This window comes from Meriones unguiculatus, chromosome 12 (assembly GCF_030254825.1).
Source record: "Meriones unguiculatus strain TT.TT164.6M chromosome 12, Bangor_MerUng_6.1, whole genome shotgun sequence".
NCBI classification, from domain to species: Eukaryota; Metazoa; Chordata; class Mammalia; order Rodentia; family Muridae; genus Meriones; species Meriones unguiculatus.
In genome coordinates, this window is record NC_083360.1 from 33,935,182 (window position 1) to 33,957,179 (window position 21,998).

General features: G+C 43.1%; 1 protein-coding gene across 1 annotated transcript in view; it reads left to right on the forward strand.

Moving 5' to 3' along the window:
• The window catches only part of LOC110546084 (ankyrin repeat domain-containing protein 36C-like), a 93,216-nt gene that overhangs the window by 11,944 nt on the left and 59,274 nt on the right, over positions 1-21,998 (forward strand). The window contains 7 exon segments of the mRNA XM_060365204.1: positions 67-80; positions 6,380-6,421; positions 7,442-7,478; positions 9,788-9,842; positions 18,424-18,546; positions 18,644-18,747; positions 21,558-21,615. Of these exon segments, the coding sequence (XP_060221187.1) occupies positions 67-80; positions 6,380-6,421; positions 7,442-7,478; positions 9,788-9,842; positions 18,424-18,546; positions 18,644-18,747; positions 21,558-21,615 (433 nt within the window).

Below are 21,998 nucleotides of genomic sequence, written 5' to 3' on the forward strand. Positions count from 1 at the left end.
ACTTTCCCGTTTGCTGGGTGTGTGACTTGGGACCGTTAATAATGACCGCTGTCATTCCTGTCACAGGGAGGGTGGTGCATGTGAGGCAGGCTGCCAGAAGGCACAGCTTCCTTCAGCACCGACCTCTGGGTTGTCGGCATCACTGAGTCAATACTGAACTGCTCTGCTATTGATGTTAGGGGCTTTATGCAAATTACTTTCACTTCTTTGACCTTTCCCTGAGCCCCAGCCCCTTTCATCACACTCAAGGGGAAGTGTAGACATTCCCATTGCAGCACTGGCCTGTATCTCCACACTCATGGGCAGGACTTGTAACAGTCACAGTACAGCTGTTCCTGGCCTGCCTAGTCAGCTCACACACACACATGCACCCACACGCGCGCGCGCACACACACACACACACACACGCACATGAACCCATGGTCAATGACTTGTACAATAATTAGTAAAAACCCTTCGGATTAATAAAAAGTGGGCTGCAATACCACAGGGAGCCGGGAGGCTTTCTCTTCTGTCTGTCTCTGTTTATAGCTTTGAAGGCAATTTGCAAGAATGACTACTTGAGCTTCCAAGCCGTTCATCCTGTTCCTATATGCAAATTTTCAGTTCTACTGGGACAGCTAACATACTGCTAAAATAAAACAAAATATAGCGCCACATGAACAGACTGAAAGACAAAAACCACATGTTCATCTCATTGGATGTAGAGAAGGCCTTTGGCAAAATCCAACATTCCTTCATGATAAAAGTCTTGAGACTAGAGATACAAGGGGTATATCTCAACATAATAAAGATGATTTACAGCAAGCCTGCAGCCAGTATCACCCCCAATGGAGTGAAACTCTAAGCAGTTCCACTAAATCAGGAATTCCCTCTCTCTGTAGCTATCTAGTATAGTGCTTAACGTCTTAGCTAGAGCAACAAGACAACTGATGGAGATCAAGAGGATACAAATAGGAAATGAAGAACTTAAAGTACCCTTATTTTCAGGTAATATGACTTTATACAAAAAGGCCCTAGAAATTGTACCAGGAAATTTCTACAGCTGATAAACACTTTCAGCAAAGAATCAGGATACAAAATTAGCACATAAAAATCAGTTTCCTTATGTCTCAGTCAGGATTCCTATTGCTGCAATGAAACACGAAGACCAAAAAGCAAACTTCCACATTGCATTTCACCACCAAGAAGTCAGGACATGAACTCAGACAGGGCAGGAACCTGAAGGCAGGAGCCATGGAGGGTGCTGTTTACTGGCTTGTTCAACCTGCTTTCTTATAGAACCCAGGACCACCATCGGGGGGATAGCACCACCCACAATGGGCACAGCCCTCTCCCATCAATCACTAATTGAGAATATGTTGTTATTCTCACTTAAAAACAGCCAGATATCATGGAGGCACTTTCTCAGTGAGGGTTCCTTCCTTTGGGATAGGCTTTGTTTTTGCCATGTTGACATAAGACTAGCCAGCACACCTTCCTGTGTACAAATGATAAATGGACTGAGAAAAAAACAACGAAAGCAATACCTTTATTAATAAGCCTCAAAAAAATCTTGGGGTGACTCTAACCAGACAAGTGAAAGACTTGTATAATAAAAGTTTCAGTCATTGAAGAAGAAAGAAATTAAAGAAGACCCCAGAAGATGGAAAAATCCCCCGTGTTCATGGATCAGTAAAATTAATATAGTGAAAATATTTTTATATTTTGTCAGTGTGTTAGCTGTCCCAAAAGCAATCTACAGATTCATCACAATACCCACCAAAATTCCAACACAGTTCTTCACAGAAAAAAAAAAACATTTTCGAGTTCATATGAAAACACACACACACACACACACACACAAAACAAACAAAAACCCAGGACTGCTAAAACAATCTTGAATAATAAAGAACTGCTGGAGATATCACAATCCCAGATTTCAAATTGTACTATAGAGATGTATTAGTAAAAACAGCATGACATTTGCACAAAAGTGGACATGTTAATCAATGAAATTGAGTCAAGGAACCAGACATAAGTCCACTCAGCTGAGTTTTGACAAAGAAGCCAAAAACACACACTGGAGAAAAGACAGCATCTTCAAAGAATGGTACTGGTCAATCTGGATGGCTACATGTAGAATAATGCAAATTAGATATTTACCACCCTGCATGAAACTCAACCCCAGATACCTGAATCTGATAGGAAGAAAGTGGAAATAGTCTTGAGCTCACTGGCACAGAAAAAGACTTCCTGACGGGACATTGATAACACAGGCACTAAGATCAGTTTCATGCAACTGAAAAGCTTCTATATGGCAAAGAACAACAACACTCAGGCAAAGTGACAGGCTACAGAATGGGGAAGAAATCTCTACCAATTATACATCTGACAGAGGTCTAATTTGATAGGGGAAATGGTAAAAGGGGGAATCTTTCAAGGGGGAGGGTGACAAATACAGAAGGAGAGAGGAGGGTAAAATAATATGAATGTCTGAAAAGGTAACAAGGAATCATACTATTAACCATTTACCCAAAACCCCTATAATAGTCATAATTTATTCTGTGTGTGTGTGTGTAGTTTTAATGCACTTTTCTTATCTGGGTTTTTGGCACATCCTCTAAGAGCCAAAGACTACCAAGCAAAAGTCCCCAACAGACATGACAAGCCCTCTTGAGCTGTTGGCCAGGGATGTCCGAGCAACTCCATTGCTACTGCCCATGGTTGTGCCCCAGAGGTGGAAAGTCCTTACTGCTGAAGACACTATGCACTTCAGAATCAGGGACCAGAGATCCCTGAAAGCCTCCTCCCTGAGCACTAGCTTTAACACAACCAGAAGGCATGATGCAAGCTTCCAAAGGAGGGAGATAACAGACAGTCCTACCTAGCTATGATGCCTGTGAATAATACCAATTACAATTATAGCATGATAACCTCAGTGCTACAGTAGTGGCACACATACCTTGGTGGTAACCAACAGATCTCTAATAGGGCTTAAGACCCTGTCAACAAGAGGGAAATCATGCCTGGTACTGGAAACCAAGCCAACTACTGGTGAAGTCATGGATCTTGGAAGAGAATCTACAACCGTCACCTTACTAAACCAGCACAACCCCTAAAACCACAATCTATAAACATTTGTCCTTATACCAACAGATAAATACAGTCTTCACCTCTCAGTAGGAAAACTTCTTTTTCCAACTGATGGAGACCACTACAGAAAAATCACAACCAATGAAAATGCAGAGTTGTACAACTCAGTCCCAATAGATACGTCTATGAAATAAGCTTTGCACGTAAAGCTCTGGGAACGGTGTGCGAGATGGGGTGGAATGATCATCAGAGCCAGAGGGTCAGGGAGTTTGCTTTGGATTGTGTCTCCTAATAATGTCAGAAGCCACATCGATAAAGTCCCACCAACGTGACCTCCAAAACATGAGCTGAAGAAGTATGATGGCAATCGACAAGCCAAGGTGGACGGGGAAAAGACCATGAGTCCTCACTCAACCTCATGAGGAACCATAGGCCACTGAGTAAAGCTGGGAGCAAGAAAGGTAGTCTTCCCCAGGGAAGAGCCCAGTAAGTAATTAGTCCATTGCCAAATGGCCAAAGTGGTCAGCCCTGAAGACATTGATACAAGTAACATTAGTGTTAGAAGGGGGCAGGTTATATGTAGGAGAGAGACAGAGGAGAAGAGAGAGACAGTGTGTGTGTGTGTGTGCATGTGCGCAATAACAATAAAATAAGAGGTCATGAATTTGAAGGAGGATGGGAGGGGTATGTGTAAAGGTTTGGAGAGAGTAAAAGGAAGGGAGAAATGTTGCAATTATCTCAAAAAAATTTTTAAATATAAAAAGAAAAATTGTGAGCTCTCAGCTGTTGTTGCTGCTAGCATGCCTCCATCTGACATCATGGGAGTCTAGCCCTCTGAATCCGTATCCCATTAAGCACTTTCTTTTACAAGCTGCCTTGGTCGTGGCATTTACCACAGCAACAGAAAAGTAAGACCAGGAGCCACACTCTAAGCAGCTGGCTAGGTCTCCCAGATGGAGCCTCATGCACAACACACAAACTCACTGTTCTCCACACCCCAGACCTCATGCAGAATCCACATTAGCCTATGCATCCATGGTGACATGGATGGTGACATGGCATCCATGGTGGCAGGCATCCACGGAGACCGTATCTGGGGGACTCCTTTGCTGTGAGGTTCAGACGGTGCTGCAGGAAGAGTTTCCTTCTGTGAAAAAACAAAACAAAACAAACAAAAAAAAAACAAAACACCCTTAAGTCTCAGGTGGTGGGGTTCCCGCTGTGCCCTTCTCCAGGGTAGCTCAAATGATCTTCTGTACATGTAATGACGCCATTCTTTCCCACTCGTCATGGAGATTAAGCATCATTGTGTGGTGTGTGCTTGTGGGTGCTTATGTGTGTGTCAAGAATTTGGCCTGGTATGGCAGGGCATGCCTTTAATTCCAGCACTCAGAAGGCAAAGGGAGGTAGATCTCTGAGTCCCGGGCCACCCAGGGCTACAAAGTGAGACCCTTTCTCAAAATAACCAACTGGCCAAACAAACCAGCAGTGTGGTTAAGTGTGACGGAACATTAGTAGTCCCCGCTACTCAGATCTTTGCATTTGCTAGTTTTCCCTGCGTGGCTGTGATTCAGCTATAATCGCTGGCAATCATGTTAACATAATGAGAATTTATAGTTAGAAGTAACTATCTTAGCTCTTCTGAATTACATGTCACAAAAATAAAATAGGTAATAATCCAATAAGGGCATTATTTCTGGTGAGTGCAGACTTCGTTGTTTGAGCCTGTGATATGATACATCTTTGGAATCCTAAAGAAGTCCAACCTTCGAGAACAAAGTCTATGTTACTTTATTATGTCTCTGTTCACGTTTTTTAGATATGAGACTCTTGAGCAACCCATGGCAAAGTAAGCCAGTACAATTCTTATCTATTAGAAGAACTTGAGCATAAGAGAAGAAGCTTGTCTGTTTGGAAAACAGACTTGGGTACTTCCTATGACGTCAAGCTAATCCAGTTTCTGGTCTGTGCTGTATTCAATTTCATGATCTATATTTTTACATTTTCTTCTTTGATTGAAAACACAGTAAGGTACTTTTGGCGCTTAACATCGTAATAGTTACCCCCATAATTTATAAAATAAGCCTTTAATTATTTACTTGTTTAATATTTTTTATATAAGTACTAAAATATAAATTTTGTTTATCACTTTTACCACACATGGCAAAAGCCAAGCTGCTTTAGAATACAAAGAGAAGGAACTTGCAGTTTGTGACATTTGCAGTCCAGGTAAGTCCTTGGATTAACTCAGATCTGCCTACCCTTGATAAAGTAGAAGAAAGACTGCCCAGAAAAGTAACATTCATGAAATCAATATGTGTGTGTGTTGCTCTTCTGTTGCTCTGAAAACCTTCCTTTTATAAATAGATTTTCTGTTCTGGAGAAATACCTAGTAGAGCCCAACTATTTGTTTCCCTAGGAAAATGAGGATGGAAAAAGTTCTCTGATTATAGAGATCTCATTTGTCTTAGTTCCGTTTGCTGTTGTGTAATTAAAAATACCCTGAAAAAAAGCGCCTTAGAGGAGAAAGTCTTTATTTTAGCTTATAAGTATTGACGCCTGCTCTTTGTGACATATCTGCAGCCATTTTTGTATTCAGCATATTCACCTTTCCATTTTGTTTATAAGGTAAAATTAAGTTAAAACTTTTTTTTAAACTTTGCTTCCTAGACGTAGTTATTCATAGCTGACAGAAACAGACCCTGACACAGGAAGAAGTTAATCTACAGGAAGAGATCCTGTCAGATGGTCAACTTGACCTTTTATTTTACTAAGTTTCAATGGTGTCATAACTCATACTTTGTTATCTACACACTTGGCCACACTCTGGCCGCACTCTTGTCTACACATTTGCTTACACTCAGCTGCACTCTGGAAGACCCTAAGCACTTCCTCACTCATTTAGGACCAGTCAGCTTAAAGGTTAGCTGATAACACTTTGTACGGTTAGCCAAAGAGCGTTACTGCCCTCCCCATGTCTTTTACATGTGGTTTCCTATAAAAAGGCAGCCATAAAAGTAGGTCAGTGTCACAGTTAGGCACAGGAGCTCTCACTGTGGCCCTGGTCATGATCAGCTTTGGAAAAGGAGTTCAATGAACCATGTAGCCGAGACCAGTGTCTGAGTGGTCTGTGTGGCACTTCTTGGGTTCTAAAAACAAGTCCATCCTAGCAGGGACTTGGCAGCAGCCAGAAGTTGAGATAAATGCTCCGTCAAGCCTGTAGTCAGGAGGAGGAGGAGGTGTATATAAGAAGGAACAGCAGATGATGTAGGCTTGTGTGCAGCTCCTTTGTCTGCTGTTACAGGGCTCAGGATCTGCTGCACAGGGAAGGGTGCTATCAACAGTGGTAAGGCGTTGCGCTTGTTTTTAAACTTTTTATTTGGGGGTTCCTTAAAGTCTCTCCCTTCCAGCCCCACCAACCCTAGGGAGGAGAGAGGGAAGGTTAGTGGGGAGAGGGACGCAGACCCCTTAACCTCTCTCAGCTCTCTCAGCTGTTTAGGTAGAGGGGTTCTTTTCAGGCCATGCTGATCTCCATCAACAAACAGCAAGTACAGCAAGCAAATACTGCAGGTTGTTGCACTGAAACATTTCTCTCTGTCTGTCTGTTCCAAACCACCACACCATCCATGCCCGGTCCCTGCAAACTGCCACATGTCACACGCCACACGCCACATGCCACACTTTGTCTCCAGGCTCTCCTATTTATCTTCCTCAGAGCTCTAGACCACACCCCTCTCCATGCTGCACGAGGCAGGCCTTTACCAGCTGGCAAAGACCACGCCCTGCACAAGACAGCTATCAGCTGTGGACAAACTAAAGCCCAAACCAAAATCCCATACTTGGGATTAAAACAAAAACATATTTACATAACACAACCGAGTTTTTAAAGAAACCAAAACTGCCATTACAGTTTTGAATGGCGATCTGGAGAAGCTGTGTTTTGTAATAACAAAATAAGAACGGAATTATCTCCATGTCATTGGTCCAGAAAAGCACAGAGCCATTTGAGCCAGCCAGTTTCAGTGCTGCTTTTGCTGACAGCACAGCTTTCTGGCTGGCTGGCTGGTTTCAGTTGTGACCATGGAGTCGTACAAAGGCACCTCCTGCCATGGATTGCATTTTGAGACATTTATCCTTCCACATTTTATTTGAAATATATAAGAAGTGAAATGAAGAGCCCCCAATGCCTTAGCCGCCAGCCCCTGGCCTAACTGACCTTCCTGGTAGAGCACTCACTAGTTATGTTTCTCAGGGAATCATGCTGCAGAAGGTGCCCCAGCCATATAATGTCAAGATTCCACTTCCCCATTTTCTTAAGTTTCTATTCATTTTGTTCCTTTAAAATGTACTTTCCCTTTATCTTTAGAAGCAGATACATGTCCGGAATGCTGCTCCAAAGGAAGGTGAGATTTGATTGATTCAGTTGTTTAAGGCAGTCTTTAGTGACTGCAGAGAAAAGAAATTGATGTTTTTGCATATTCCCTGGGCTACGTCCAGTGTGATGTACGTACCACTTGCCATCTCAAAGCAGTCACAGAAAGTATACAAAAGTGTCCTATTAAACCGTATTTCTCACGCCAGGCGTTGGTGGCGCATGCATTTAATCCCAGCACTCAGGAGGCAGAGGCAGGCGGATCTCTAGGTCTGATCTGCTGGAGAATTCCTGGACACCCAGAGCTACGCTGAGAAACCTTGTCTCCCATAACAACAACGACAAAAACAAACAACAAAACAACATACTGCTTCCCATGATTGCCACCTTTCATTTGAAGGCAGATTAGCTGGCTCCTAATCCTGTCGTTGACAGGTCCCTGACCCACGATCTGACTGTGTGTGGCATACCTCTGATGCTGTCTCTTCTTTCTCTGCATGGATTAAAAGGACCAGAATACAGGTCTATATGACACCAATAGAAAATCGGACTTAGACACAGAGTTGAGGTTTTTTCCCCATACTTCACCATAATCCATTAATTGATCATAACGCTGTGTTGATAACCATTGTCTTGCCTTTAGCAGTTAAAGGCCTTGGGAAGCTTTCACTAACAGGTGCCCACAGTACATAACATTGATATATAATTATTCTACTAGAAGTGAAGAATATTTCCATATTGTATAAATAAGGTTAAAAATCTCATTGGAAGATTTTTTTTTCATTGACTTTTCTACTTACCAACATGAGCTGCCATATTGGCAGTTCCTTGGCCACTTTCTCTTTTTCTAATCTATTTTCTTTCCCAATTAATATACTACTTTTGTGAATAACTATGTCTTTGGCTTCTCTTTCTTTCTTTTTTTTTATATCTGACTACTAAGTATTCCTATACTTGTACAATTTCATGACTTTAGGGAATGCTGAAGATTAATCAAACTACGCATGGTAACTTGACCCTGTTTAGAATCCTCCCCACATGCTCGGTTGGAGAACCTGAGACTAAAAGATTGCGAAATAGCATCCTTGGATTATGCTAGGTGGCAGCAATGAGACTCAGGACCTTGAAGTCCATGGCCAGCAGCCTCCACTCCCCCATTAGCAGCTTATTATTTTAGTAACATGGTGGGTGAAGAAGATAAAGATGGAAATAGCAGGAGCAATTCACGCTTGGCTGTAACGAAAGAACTAGCGGAAGGGGTCTGTAAGAAGTAATGGCGGTGCGTGTGCTTTAGGAAAGGGGTGAGCACTCTGGGGAGCGTGGCACGCGTGACAAAGACAACGAGGAAATCCTGGACACAACGTTAGGGAATCTAGAAGAGCACATTAGAATAAAGAATTCAGAGGGAGGTGTGGGGAGGGGCTGGGAGGAGAGGGAGGGAGCTGCAGTAAGGATGCTGTAATATATGAGAGAAAAATAAAAAAAAATTAAATTAAAGAATTCAAAAGAGTTCTGGGAGAAGGGGTCTTTCTGTTTGTTTGTTGACTGTAAAAACTGACAAAATTCAGTATTTCTGTTAAGTTGTGTGAAAATGACTTCAGCTCCTCAAAGCGTCTGTACCACTCCCAGGGAGTCAGCTCCCCAGCCAGGCGCTTCCCCACCTTTCTCCCTGGCGTGTGGCTGAGCCCCTCAGGGGTTTATTGTTTGCTGGTTTGTGAAGATCTGAAAATGTAGGCCATTTGAAGACCAATGGTTGGTTTTCATAATTGTTAATGTATGGCCAGCCACAGTGTAGACGTGTGATCTTTAGCTGTGGTCCACCGCTTCCCAGCGTCTCAGAGGTTCTGGGGAGACTCTGTGCTGCTTTAAGGCAGTGCAGATTCCCTGGCCTCTTGCAGTGCGTGGTTTCAGCTGTGAAGGACGTTGGACATTTGTGTCCAATTCTGAGTGGATTGCAGTTGCTTAACCAGGGGAGACAGCAAAGAAGGCATACTGTAAATTTGAGTCTTGTTTTGATTTTTTTTTTTTTTTTTTTTTAATAATTCAGGCAGCAAAAACGCGTGAGCCAATAGCTAGGTTTTAATTTCAGCCTTCAAGAGAGGAAATTTGTGAAGGCAAATTATTTTGGGGCTCAGCCAATATATGGGCTAACATTCTTTGTCATAGATATATGAACGATTCACCACTAAATAACAGGTGGAGAGTGAAAGCAGAAAGGGGTAGCAATTGCTTGTTTCTTTTATTTTTTTAAAAAAACAGATTAACTTTAAATATCTCATAAGGAAATATCACAGATAACTCATAACCAAAACTCCCTTCTTGTTTATCTTTATTCTTAAGCTTCACCCACAAGCCTAGTATCCCCGAGTCCACAGTGGAAGATGAAGAAACGAAGGTAAATGCCCCTCTGTGAAATTGGCTTTCTCTTTCTGAATTTGGGTTTTTTACTACTGATCCTTAAACCCAGCAATGGTTTTATTATCATTGCATCTCAAAAGTGGACCAGAGAAAAACTTTTAAGTATGACCAGTTGGGCTTTTTGTTTCTTTGTTTTACTTTTCAAAACGACAGCGGCAGTAAATACTCTGATGTGGTGGGGGTGGGCTTCAGGAATGGGAATGCGGAATAGAAGGAATTCTGTAAGGCATAGTTTTCACAGTAGAGCAAACCTGAAATTTGAGCCAGGACCTTTGGGGTAAATATGCATTTCTGTGGTTTAATTTTTTTCAACTGGGGAGCTAGAGAGTGATGGTTCAATATTAAGAGCACTTGTAGCTCCTGCAGAGGACCCAGACTCAGCTGCCAGCACCCACATGGCAGCTCACAAGCATCTGTAACTCCAGTACTGCGGGCTTTGACATCCCATGCACACACGGGGTGTACACACATACAGGCAGACAAACACTCAGACACATACAGTAATGCAAAAAGATTAAATAACAGTTTGCTTGTGTGACTTTCATTATGTGAGCATATTCCAAAGTTGTAAGGAAACAGAAAACTTAGCACACAGCTGCTGGAGCTTTGTTTTTAGAGCCGTCCACAGATGGTTGTTCTGGTGGGACCCTAATAGTGGGAACACGTGTGTCTCTGCTCCTGGGACTCTTTTCCTCCTATTGAGTGGCCTTGTCCAGCCTCGCTCTAAGGGTTTTTTCCCAGACTTACTGTATCTTATTTTGTTTGGTTGTCTCTTGGTGGCCTGCTCTTTTCTGATGGGAAATGGAGGGAAAGCAGATCTCGGGGGAGAGGGGATGGATGGGTGCAGGGAGGAATGGAGGCAGAACCTGTGGTTGGGATGTATTGTATGAGAGAAGAATCTACTTTCAGTTTTAAAAGAATAAAATAATAAAGTCTGTAGAACTGAATTTTTGCCCAAAGAGTTAAACTTGTACAAGTAGAGATTCAATAACCATAGAACAAAAATTTAACTTCTGTGGGGAAGGGGGCTACAGCTGGGATACAAAGTGAATAAACTGTAGTTATTCAAAATAATAAATAAGTAATTTAATTTCTGAATTTTTTTTGTGCTTAGTTTCTAATATCAGGTCAAATTCTTTGTTTCACATTCTGATGTTTTAAATTTTAGAAGGCTTTTACTTACTCATTTAAGTCGTTATCATTAAGAGCTGGCAGAGGGCAAGAAACCTGCCGCTAGGCCACCTTTAGCTCCCACTTCGGTTCACGTGCAACCAGAATTGTAATACATTTCCAAGTGAAAAAACAAACAGAAAAATACTAGCAACTAACTGTACTGAATATTTTTAACGTACCCTAAATTCATTATCCTTAATAATATTTAAGGTGTGTACGCTGGGGTGATTTGCCTTAAGGAGTTGTGTCATAAATGAAAAGGGGACAGTTTAGAAAGGGCCACAGTAGCAAAGATTTGCAGCACCTTCAGTCTCCTCCAGCTGTGGGTTTAGATTGGGGTTTTGGATGGCTGGATCTTAAACATTTCAGCTCCTGTCTTTTTCATTAAATGTGTGTTTTCATATTGTACATCACTGTCTGTCATCCTGAGTACCAATGATTTCTCTGGATTAAAAGCCAACACAGTACTTCTTTTTCCAACTTGTCTTTCTGTCTGTTAGAAAGGGCCCAGTTTTCACCTGGAGTAGACAGTTACTGTCACTTGACTCTGTTTCTTATTCCATAATAATAATAAAATGAACCTTTTATCACTGCAGTATTTACAAAAGCAGCCCAAGCTCAAGGAAAACAGTTCTTGCTGGCAGCCTCCATGGGTCAGCTGTATGCACGACACGCTTTCATTGTGGTGTCTGCCATCGCAGTGCCACACCCCTGTCACAGTCCGTCCTCCACCTCAGCAAAGACCCTCGCCCTAGAGAAGACTAACTAAATGTGTGTCGCAGAGTCGAGGAAATCAGTCATGAGAGACAGCATTCTTTTGCAGTGTAGAAGCTACCTTCTCCGGAGCAACTTCTGATAGTTTTTTCATCCATATCAGTGTGAAATGGAAGCACAGAGGGAAACATGTAATGAGCAAATTCAGCTTTGGGTGTTTTCTGGAAGTCAGTACCTGTTACTCAAGAATAATAACGACACACACGTTGCCACAGAATCTACAAACCTCTCTGCAGTAGGAATGTCTGCTGATTCAGTCTTCCAGTGAGGGCATTTTGTATGACTCTGGGAACATTTTATTGACCTTTTTTGTTATTTGTTTTTGCCTCTTGCCTTTTAAATTGTAAAATGCCCTTTGAATCCAGAGCCAAGTGCGTGTGAGGTGAAGCTTGAACACTCCCCCGTCACTGACCCCCCCAACAGTTGGAGAACTCATCCCCTTGAAGAGACTCCCCCCACATTGTTCACCCCTAGTATGGCTACTGGATCCAAATTTACTCAAGATCTGCAAAGTATGTGGAAACGAATTAACTGGTGATTTTAACAGTGGCAAATATACACTATATTTTAGGTCATCTGTCCAATTTTAAACTACATTTGCATGTGGCCCAGTTAGGAAATATCAGTATCTGCTTAGGCATAGGAAGAGCAGGTTGATTTTAAAAACAGGTTTTGATTTTCTTGATGGTATTATAATGGCACTTAAAAAGGTTAATTGTACTGTCGTGTTTATATTTTAAAATTATCTTGATGTAGGTTTTCAATAGGTTGCCCATATTTCCTTAGACTGTGTGGCTCAGGGCTGGAGAGTGGCTCAGCAGTTAAAAGAACTTGCTCTTCATTTCCAGCGCCTTTCCCCAGATCACACCATCTCTAACTCCAGTTCCAGGGGATCCAGTGTCCTCTTCTGTCCTCTCCTGGCATCACTCACACCTGCAATATGTATACTGTATACATGTAGGCAAAACGCTCATTCACATCACTTTTTTTTTTTTTAACAAGCCTATTTGGTTCAAGTGACCTTCTTTCCTGCTCGCGCCCGAGCGGCCTGAGCTCCAGGAGGACAGCACCAGCCGTACCTCATAATGGAAGCATATAGGGCTTGTTTTCAAAAGGAGCCTTCTCAGAACACCTTCTTTTAAACACTTTTGTGGTTTTGTAACTTTTCAATTCTTGTTTTACATCGACTTTCATTATGTGCACAGATGTACATTCCTATGAGGGAAATTACTTGCAAATCTTTTAAATACACATTTCCTGTCCTCCATGCCTGGGCATGATGTAATATACAATTGCATCTTTGAAAACCCTGTCTCTTCCTACCTTATTTTCATTTTAAAATTTAGTTTTGTGTTACTTAATTTTTTTCAGGTTAGTATATTTTATCAGTCAGCGTTCTTAAACCCATATGCTTTTCAAGGGATTTCATTTCTTCTCCCAAATGCAAGTATCCGAGTGTATCGTCTGGGTACTTCAAATGTCACACCATAGGAACTGAAGACACTGAACTTGCCCTCTCCTAACTTTGTGTCATTTTCCCTGCTGTCTGTTTTCCCATCCTCGTAAGAACAATCACATTCAGTAAACTGTGCCGAGAAACTGAAGCCGGGGAGACCCTGGACTCCAGGCCTGCTCCCCTCTAACGCAAACCTGGCCTTTCCTGCTGGTCTCCCTTGCTTAGTTACGTTGTTTTGTTCACTAACTTTTAAGTGGCTTTCTTCATTGATTTTTGTCCCCGTGGTACTGTTGGCTTCTGTCTCTTTTGGAAAGAGAGGAATTCATGTAATCATTTGTTTAACTCTTTGTTACACCGAGAAGTGACATCGTATATGTTATGGATCCCGTGCCTCCGAGGCAGAAGCCACTAAGAGGCAAACGCACACCCTTTCCCACAGGAGGCATTCATGCACACACCCTCAGTGAGCCATGGGGAGTGAGTTGGGGTCAGAGGTGAAGACACCACAGAGAGAAGAAGCCAAGTGAGTGCCTACCACACTAGGCACTAGATGAGCCTAGAGCCCATCTGGATGGAGGCTCTGTGCACTGTGTCACCAAGACACCACTCACTGAAATATGAAGGTTTGCCGCGGAGGTGCCGTGTTGCACGTGGGCTGACGTACCGACCCTGCAGAGTTCCCTGTCAGTTCTCAGGACAGATGAGCATGTCACTTCAGGAGACATAGATGTGCTCTGAGTGGCAAACTGAGACCCTCAGTGCTGGAGATGATGCAGCTTAGTAAAATAGGCAAAACCTTCATCTTAATGAGCCGAAGTTTGCACCTGAAAGGGTTAGGCTAACTTTGTAACCTGTAAGTCTTCTAAAGCCTATAGTTTTGAGTTTTAGGTCCAGTTTAAGCTAAAGCCTCTTAGTACCTTTCCAGAGAACAGAGGAATGTGACCCTATCTGTGAGGACAGATATGAAAAAAGCAAGCAAGCAAGCAATGACCTTCACTCAGCAAAAAGAACGACCAGACCCTTATCTTCAAGATAGTGTTTCTTAGCAACGAATCCAGACTTCTTCTGAGTAGCTTTTGACCTCCAGCCAAAAGTCCGCAGCCCCCAATCTTCAGGGATGAGCTAACCACCCCCACCTTCAATTGCGGCTGCATCCACACTTGGCAGGACTGGCCAAGCTTGAGCACCTAAGACTAACCAATTATCTTACTTTATAGCTTCCTCATCCAATCCTAAATTGCCAAAACTGCAACTTCAAATTTCCCACAATTTTTCTTTTAAAAACCTAAAGGCTTTGTCTCCCGGTTGCCACTCTTTGCTGACCAGCAGGAGTGACCTCATTGCGTAGTGGTTAAATTAAACCTCTTGCTTTTGCAACGAGTCTTGGTCTGGGGGAGTTTCTGGGAAGGGCGTGATCTTAAACTCCTGAGCTGTGAGACCCCAGGTCTTACACAACCCTGAAGAGCAAGAGAGAGCACTTGCCCCATGAAGCCTTCTTCTAAATGGAAAAATAAGCAGGACTCCAAAATCCCATGACAAATACTGACAGAATCGCAGGTGGAGGGAGGTCTGGAGAGAGAGGTGTAGCCCAAGAGTGGACAGTCAGAAGGCAGCATGGGGAAAGGGCAGCAAGGGAAGAGGACATTCAAGCGATATAGTATTTCCTCTGTGCATCACAGGGTCTTTTATAGTGAGAATTAGCTTATTCCTCAATATTTGCTTACAAGCCAATGCATTTTCATATAGGACCATCATAAGTACTTTTGCATTAGTTTTCTGTTCAGCTGCAATAAAACACCATGGCCGAAGGCAACGTAAGGAAAAGCAAGTTTACTCTGGCTTACAGTTCCGGAGAGCTGAGTCCGTGATGGTGGAGCTGGAGCACAAGAAGTGGCTTGGTGTCAGGAAGCTGGGGCTCCCTGCTTGAACCACAAACCTGAAGCAGAGATTGGGAGCAAACTGGAAGCGGCGGGGGCTGTTAGCTCCCAAAGCCTAGCTCAGTGGTACACTTCCTCCAGCAAGGCTGTACACCCAAACCTGCCCAAACAGCCACCAGCTGGGTTCAGATTCCCAAGACTATGAGGGACATTCTCATTCAAACCACTACAATTTGGGGGTTTTTGATCCTCTGTTCCCACTAATTGGACCTCTTACTCCCCACTGGGTTCAACGGCTGCTTTGATTTCATAGGTATTCTATTGTACTGTTTTTGGTTTTTGGTTTTTTTGGGTTTTTGTTGTTGTTGTTGTTGCTTTGTTTTTTTGTTTTTTGTTTTTTGTTTGTTTGTTTGTTTTTTTCCGTTTCCTACCCATAGCCATCCTTAGAAACTCCTTACCCACCCCTGTCATGGTCATCTTCTGATTTAAAGATTTATTCCCATACTCAAAACACACACACACACACACACACACACACAGACACAGAGAGAGAGAGAGAGAGAGAGAGAGAATATTTAGATTTATATTAAATGCAATTGTATGTACCTCTTTTTCTTTTTTTCTTTCCTTATTCTCTCTCTCTTCTTTATTTTGAAACAAAGTTACTATGTAGTACTAGTTCTGGCTGCCCTGGAACTCTAATCAAACCAGAGTGGCCTCAAAACTCACAGATCCGTCTCTGCCTCCCAAATGGTGGCATTAAAGGTGTGTGCCACCATGCCCAGCAGTAGGTCTTAGGGTTAGGGCAACAGCAGAGAGACATCCTCTTGCGTTTGGAAATGTATCTGTTTATTGAGATTCTGGACATTTTGTAGTTTTCATAGAACTATTTCTCTGTGCGATTAGGTTTTATCTCAGGGTCTCCTCCACCCACTCCTCACCAGATACACTCTTTTGGATACACTCAAAGCAGTAAAGTCCCAGGCATGTTCATAGAGCTCTTGTTTTTAGAGAAAAATTTGTTTATTTATCACCTTTTATGTATGACTGCATCATTTGCATGTATGTCTGTGCACCGCATGCATGCCCTGGTTCCTGGGAAGCCAGAGAGTGTGTTGGATCCCCTGGAACTGGAGTTGAGCTGTGAGCCACCGTGTAGGTGCTGGGAATGCAACCCAGGTCCTCTGCAGGAGCAGCCGGGGCTCTAAACATCTGAACCATCCCTCCATCCCATAACATCTCTTCTCTGTATGTCCTGCATCTCTGAGATGTGTTCTGCTCCTCTTGACTGCTGCTGTTTCCTACTGTGAAATTTTATTTACTTTTTATTTGCTTGATTGATACTTTTCCTGTAGTTCTGTTTGTTTCTTTTTTTATCATTTAAATTTCCTGGCTGAATTTTTTAGCAATACTTTTTTTTTCTTTTTCTTCGTGTTAAGGGTTGCTTTATTTCTGAACCTTGAGCAGCTTTCTCATGTAGGTGGGGATTTCCTTCCTCTTCATAGTCAAGTCTTCAGCATAGTCGCTGGCCCTCTTTAAAGCAACCTCTGCTCCCTTTGCCTGGCTTTTCAGCTACCTATGTCTTCTAACATCGAGAGACTGTGGCCTTGTGGGGGTTTCACGGTGGACTGCTAGCTCATGGATTCTGGATTTCTTTCATGTGGTCAAACTGCCTTCTCAGTGTTGATGTGTGCAGTCACAGGCTTGTGCCGCATGCTCCTTGGTCATCTGCGTGTCTGCCGCGGTGGATTTGTCCCTCTGGTGTTTAGTTTCCTGTTCTTAGCTGTTCATTTATGGTTGGTCAGTCTTACACGGACGGTTCCTCTAGGTGAGTTGTCCTCATTTGCACATCCGTTTGGGAGGAAGCACAATGCTGTTATTGTCTGGCAGGGGCCCTGGTGTCAGCTGAGGAAGACACCTGTGTGCCTCACACGTGGCCTCTGTGAGATCCGGAGAGAGTGGCCCTAGGGTCCTGGTTGGGGAAACGCGGTATGTTTTGAAAACTGAGGTGTCAATGTTTAAGTAGTGAAATGAGGTTGGAACTGGCAAGGGGAAATTAAGAGTGAGATGAGAATGGAGGAAAATTCTGTGAGTTAGAGGTGTGGAAAGAAAGAAAATCTTATGCTTAGAGAAAGAACATAGGAAAAAAAAAAACCCTTTCAAATGAGATAAAAGTTAAAACCCAGGGGCTGGAGAGATGGCTCAGAGGCTCACAGGTTAAAAGTGCTTATAGGAGACCTCAGAGTTGGCACAGACACACTCAGACACCAAGTTCTCAGCACAAAGGAGACTTATTACCCCAGAGGGACAAGCAGGTGTTTTATTGGGGGGGGGGTGCCTCTGGACTGGACAAAGGCAGCATGCTGCAGCTGTCTCTGCAGGAGTGGGTTTTAAGGAGAAAAGGGGAGTCCGTGCTAGGATGAGTTGGTGAGTCCTGATTGGATAGGTTAGCCAGTGTAGCCAAATAGTGAATTTTGACCCTGGACCTTGGTGCTTAGTCTCAGGAGAGTGAGTCAGTGGCCCAAACCAGGGAATAGACCTTCGGGACTAGCTTACACACGCAAAGGGGAGGGGAGGGGAAAGGGTTAGGCTGCTGGGGACAGGTGTGCCATGCCCAGGCCTGTTAGAGAGCCCTGTATCCAGGTTCTGTTTCCAGCATCCACATGGTGCCTCACAGCCATCCATAAGTCCAATCCCAGGGGCACAATGCCCTCTTGTGACCTCTTGTGCACCACATACACAGATGTACATACAAGCAAAACATTCATACACATAAATAAAGTAAATAAATCATTAAAACACAAAGTGAAAAAAGTCCAAATGTATAAATTCTAAAAAAAAAAAAAAAATTAAAGTAGGAAAGAATAAAATGAAAATAAGCTATCAAAATGAAGGTGGCGCTGCACCTACAGCCAGCGTTTATTCGCAGTGGGGGAGGCCTCCTTCCCCCTTTCCCTGCATTTGCCTCCAGATGCCACGGGTGGAGATGTGGCCTGATCAGAAGTCAGTGCTCCCTCCCAGCTGAGAAAGAGTTCTGTGAGCAAAACGTTCTTTCTGCCGGATGTCCCCGGTCTGACGATGCAGACCTGCAAGTCGGCAGTGTGTCTCTGGTGTCTGTCTGCTCAATGCTTTCTGAGACTGTGACTGTGCGTACCACGTTCAAGGCAAGCCAGCCATGGCACGCACTTCCTGGGATCCAGTGTAGCTCCTCCAAGCAGTGATGGGGGCGGCACGTGGGTGTCAGGGTGCTGACTCTCTCACTCTGCTTTCCTGTGCAGCCTCCAGCGGTCCAGTCACCCATCCTCACCGAATCCAACCTCTGGATTGGCTACCCTGCCGACTGGCCTGAACCCGTTAAGTTCTCCAGGCAGCCAGCGGTCTACAACCCAGTCGAGTGGAGGGTAAAGCCGGCTTGAACAAGACTTTTGACTTCGCTGAAAAGTATGTGGTGTTTTCTTTTTAAAATAATTTAAACTTTTTTTTTTTTTTTTAATACAGGAAGACATGGAAGCACAATCAATTCCTCTAGAGGAGGACAAACAGCAGGGAGCAGTCTTGTCAGGAAAGGAGGCAAATGTACAGTCGCATGAGCAGGAGCTCAGGTACAGGCTTCCATTTCTCTGAGTAAAACCAGCTTAGAGGCCATCGGAAGGGGTGAAGGCCAAGTGTATCAGACATCCTAGATTTATAGAAGAAATGTAACACATGGTGATCAGAATATTTATTATCTGACATCTAGTAGTATTATCAAAGATAAATCAATAGAAAAAGTAATTATTCAGATGGATTTTCTGCTTTGAAAAGAGTTTGCAGTCTTGATCCCATGTAGGTTTTGTGTTCCCAGCAGCCTTTGGACGTCACCTTTAGTTTGTGAGTGTTCTGTCCTTTCTGACAGCACGTCAGAACCACACCTGCTTGGTTCCTTTCCCATCCTAGAAAACCAGAGTTGCACAGCAGGCATGCCGAAACGTGCCTGTGACCCCAGCGCTCTAGAGGTGGAGGCAACCATGAATTTAAGGCCTGAGCTACACAGTCAGTCCTCCAGGGCTGCCATGTGGATGTGGGTAGTGTGTTGACCTTGCATGAGAAAACACCTGCCGTCCACCTCTAACAACGCAGGAAAGGGGGAACAGAAGAAAGGAGTGAGAGAAGGAAGGAAGAGGAAAAAAAATGAAGAAACTGCAGTTCCGAACCAAACTGTCTTGGCTAGGGTTTTACTGCTCTGACGAGACACCATGACTACAGCAACTCTTAGGAAGAAAATCACTTGGTTGGGGCTGGCTTACAGTTCAGAGATCAAGTCCATCATTGGCCTGGTGGGAAGCATAGTGACATACAGGCAGACAGTGCTGGAGAAGGAGCTGAGAGTTCTACATCTTGAACCACAGGCAGCTGTTGAGCTTGGGCTTGAGCATCTGAGCCTTTAAAGCCCACCCCCTAGTGACACACTTCCTCCAACAAGGCCACACTCACTCCAACAAGGCCACACCTCCTAATAGTGCCACTCCCTATGGACCTTTGGGGCCATTTTTATTCAAACCACCACAGGAACATGTCACACTAACCCAGGGTCTGCACAGCCTGGTGGACATCTTTCTTCCTCCATCTTCCTTTAGAAAGTGGTACATGATCATCATGAATCGGCGGGGGGGGGGGGGAACCTGTGTACCTCATTATTTTTCTCCCTTTTTCCTTCTCACCCTAGCAAGAGGGTCCTGGTTAGACCTGGAACGACACAGGGAAGGCACTTCCAATGATTTTTCTCTTACTTTTTGACTCTTTCTGTCTCTCGGGCCATGGCTTTGTTTCTGGCCTGTCTTTTAATCAAGCTGCATATAAACTGCTATTTGGGCCTCACTACATATTTTCCAATGTCTCTGATGCCCGGAGCTGGCTCATCTGCAGTCACAGCTCTGATTAAACTTTCCAACCCCTGAACATGGATCCATACATAGTTGCAATTGAGAATTACCTAAAAGAGAATTCCAAGAAAGCTAGCTCAAGATGTAAGGGGAAGCCAAGTTTTATGCTTCACATGTGGGCTCAAATTAAATTGCACATTTCCTTTCCAAATCAATGCAAACTATATTCTGATTTTAGGAATACAGATATCAGTGTATCACACACTTGCTCAGTCAGATCATTTCAGACAGCTGTGAGAAAAGAAACACTATGTAATAGACACTCAAGTTACAGCTATAGAAGATAACTGCCTTAGGGTTACTATTGTTGTGATGAAACACCATGACCAAAAGAAAACTGAGGAGAAAAGTGTTTATTTGGCTTGCACTTCCACATCTCTGTTCATCACTGAAAGAAGTCAGGACAGGAACTCAAACAAGGCAGGAGCTGATGCAGAGGCCATGGAGGAGTGCTGCTTACAGGCTTGCTCCTCATGGCTTGCTTAGCTGGCTTTCTCATAGACCCAGAACTACCAACCCAAAGATAGCACCACCCACGATGGGGTAGGCCCTCCTTCACCAACCACTAATTTCAAAAAATGCCCTACAGGCTTGCCCTACAGCCTGATCTTATAGAGGCATTTTCTTAGTTGAGTCTTCCTCCTCTTTGATGACTCTAAGCTTGTGTCAATTAGCTAAAAATTAACCAGTATTTTTAGTCTTATGAATGTTCTATGCTGTTTAGGGCTGAAGACAAGCAATGGGGTCTTTTAAATGTGTTGTTTCTGCTCTGGAGAGTCAGAATTGCCATTTTTAATTGCATAGCTTACTGTTTAATCAGTGACAGACATTGAAGATGGGACCATGTCTCTCTTCACCTTGTTTTGTATTATCATGTTAGCATCACACACTTTGTGTAGCAAAAATCATATGAACCAGCAATTGGTTTTTTTATTTGAGCCTTAGAGAGGGGACATTTGCCCACTGTTTTCTGCACTTTTAAAATCAGAATATAGTTTGCATTGATTTGGAAATGAAATGTGTCATTTAGTTCAAGCCCACATATGCAGCATAGAAATTGGCTTCCTCCTACATCTTGAGCTAGCTTTCTTGGAATTCCTTTTTTGAGTAACATTCAACTGCAGTTATATATAGATTCATGTTCAGGCTTTGGAAAGTTCAGTCAGAGCTTCGACTGCAGATGAGCCAGCTCTGGGCTTTAGAGATTTTGGAAAATATGCAGTTAAGACCCAAAAAACAATTTATATGCAGCTTGCTTATGTGACAGGCCAGTCATTCTCAACCCTTGAGAATATTTTGGCTGTCTGTCACTCTTTGATGAGAGAAGTGGAGGCAGAGGAGGTAACTGAAAGCTTTGTTTCTTTAAACAAGGGTTAACTTTTATATAAACATATATATGAGATGAGGAAGATGTTTAGTTGATAGTTGATCATGCTCCAGGATTTTTCAAAGAACCAAACTCGTGTTTTACTGTATGTTTCACTCTGAAGGATTTCTGAGGAACCTGGTTCTAATGTTCCAGACCTTCCAGCAAAAGAGAATGAAAAGGTAAAATGCTGCTTTATTAGATTAATTTTCTTGTTCAGAGTTTAGCTTTCTCCATATTTATCCTCAGTTCTACAGTGCCTTCTCTATTATAATTTTTATGTGGAAGGTTTGTCAGAGAAAACCCCTCTGTACAGCTTTACATAGTTGATTTGTTTTATTTTGGGTTTTTGTTTTTAAGATAAAGTCGCTGTATGTCAGTGGTTCTCAACCTGTGGGGCATGACTCCTTTGGGTTTGAATGACCTCTCACAGGGGTCACATACCAGATATCCTGCCTATCAGATATTTACATTACGAATCATAACAGTAACAAAATTACAGTTATGAAGTAGCCATGTTGTGGTTGGAGTCACCAGAACATGAGGAACTCTGTTGAAGGGTCAC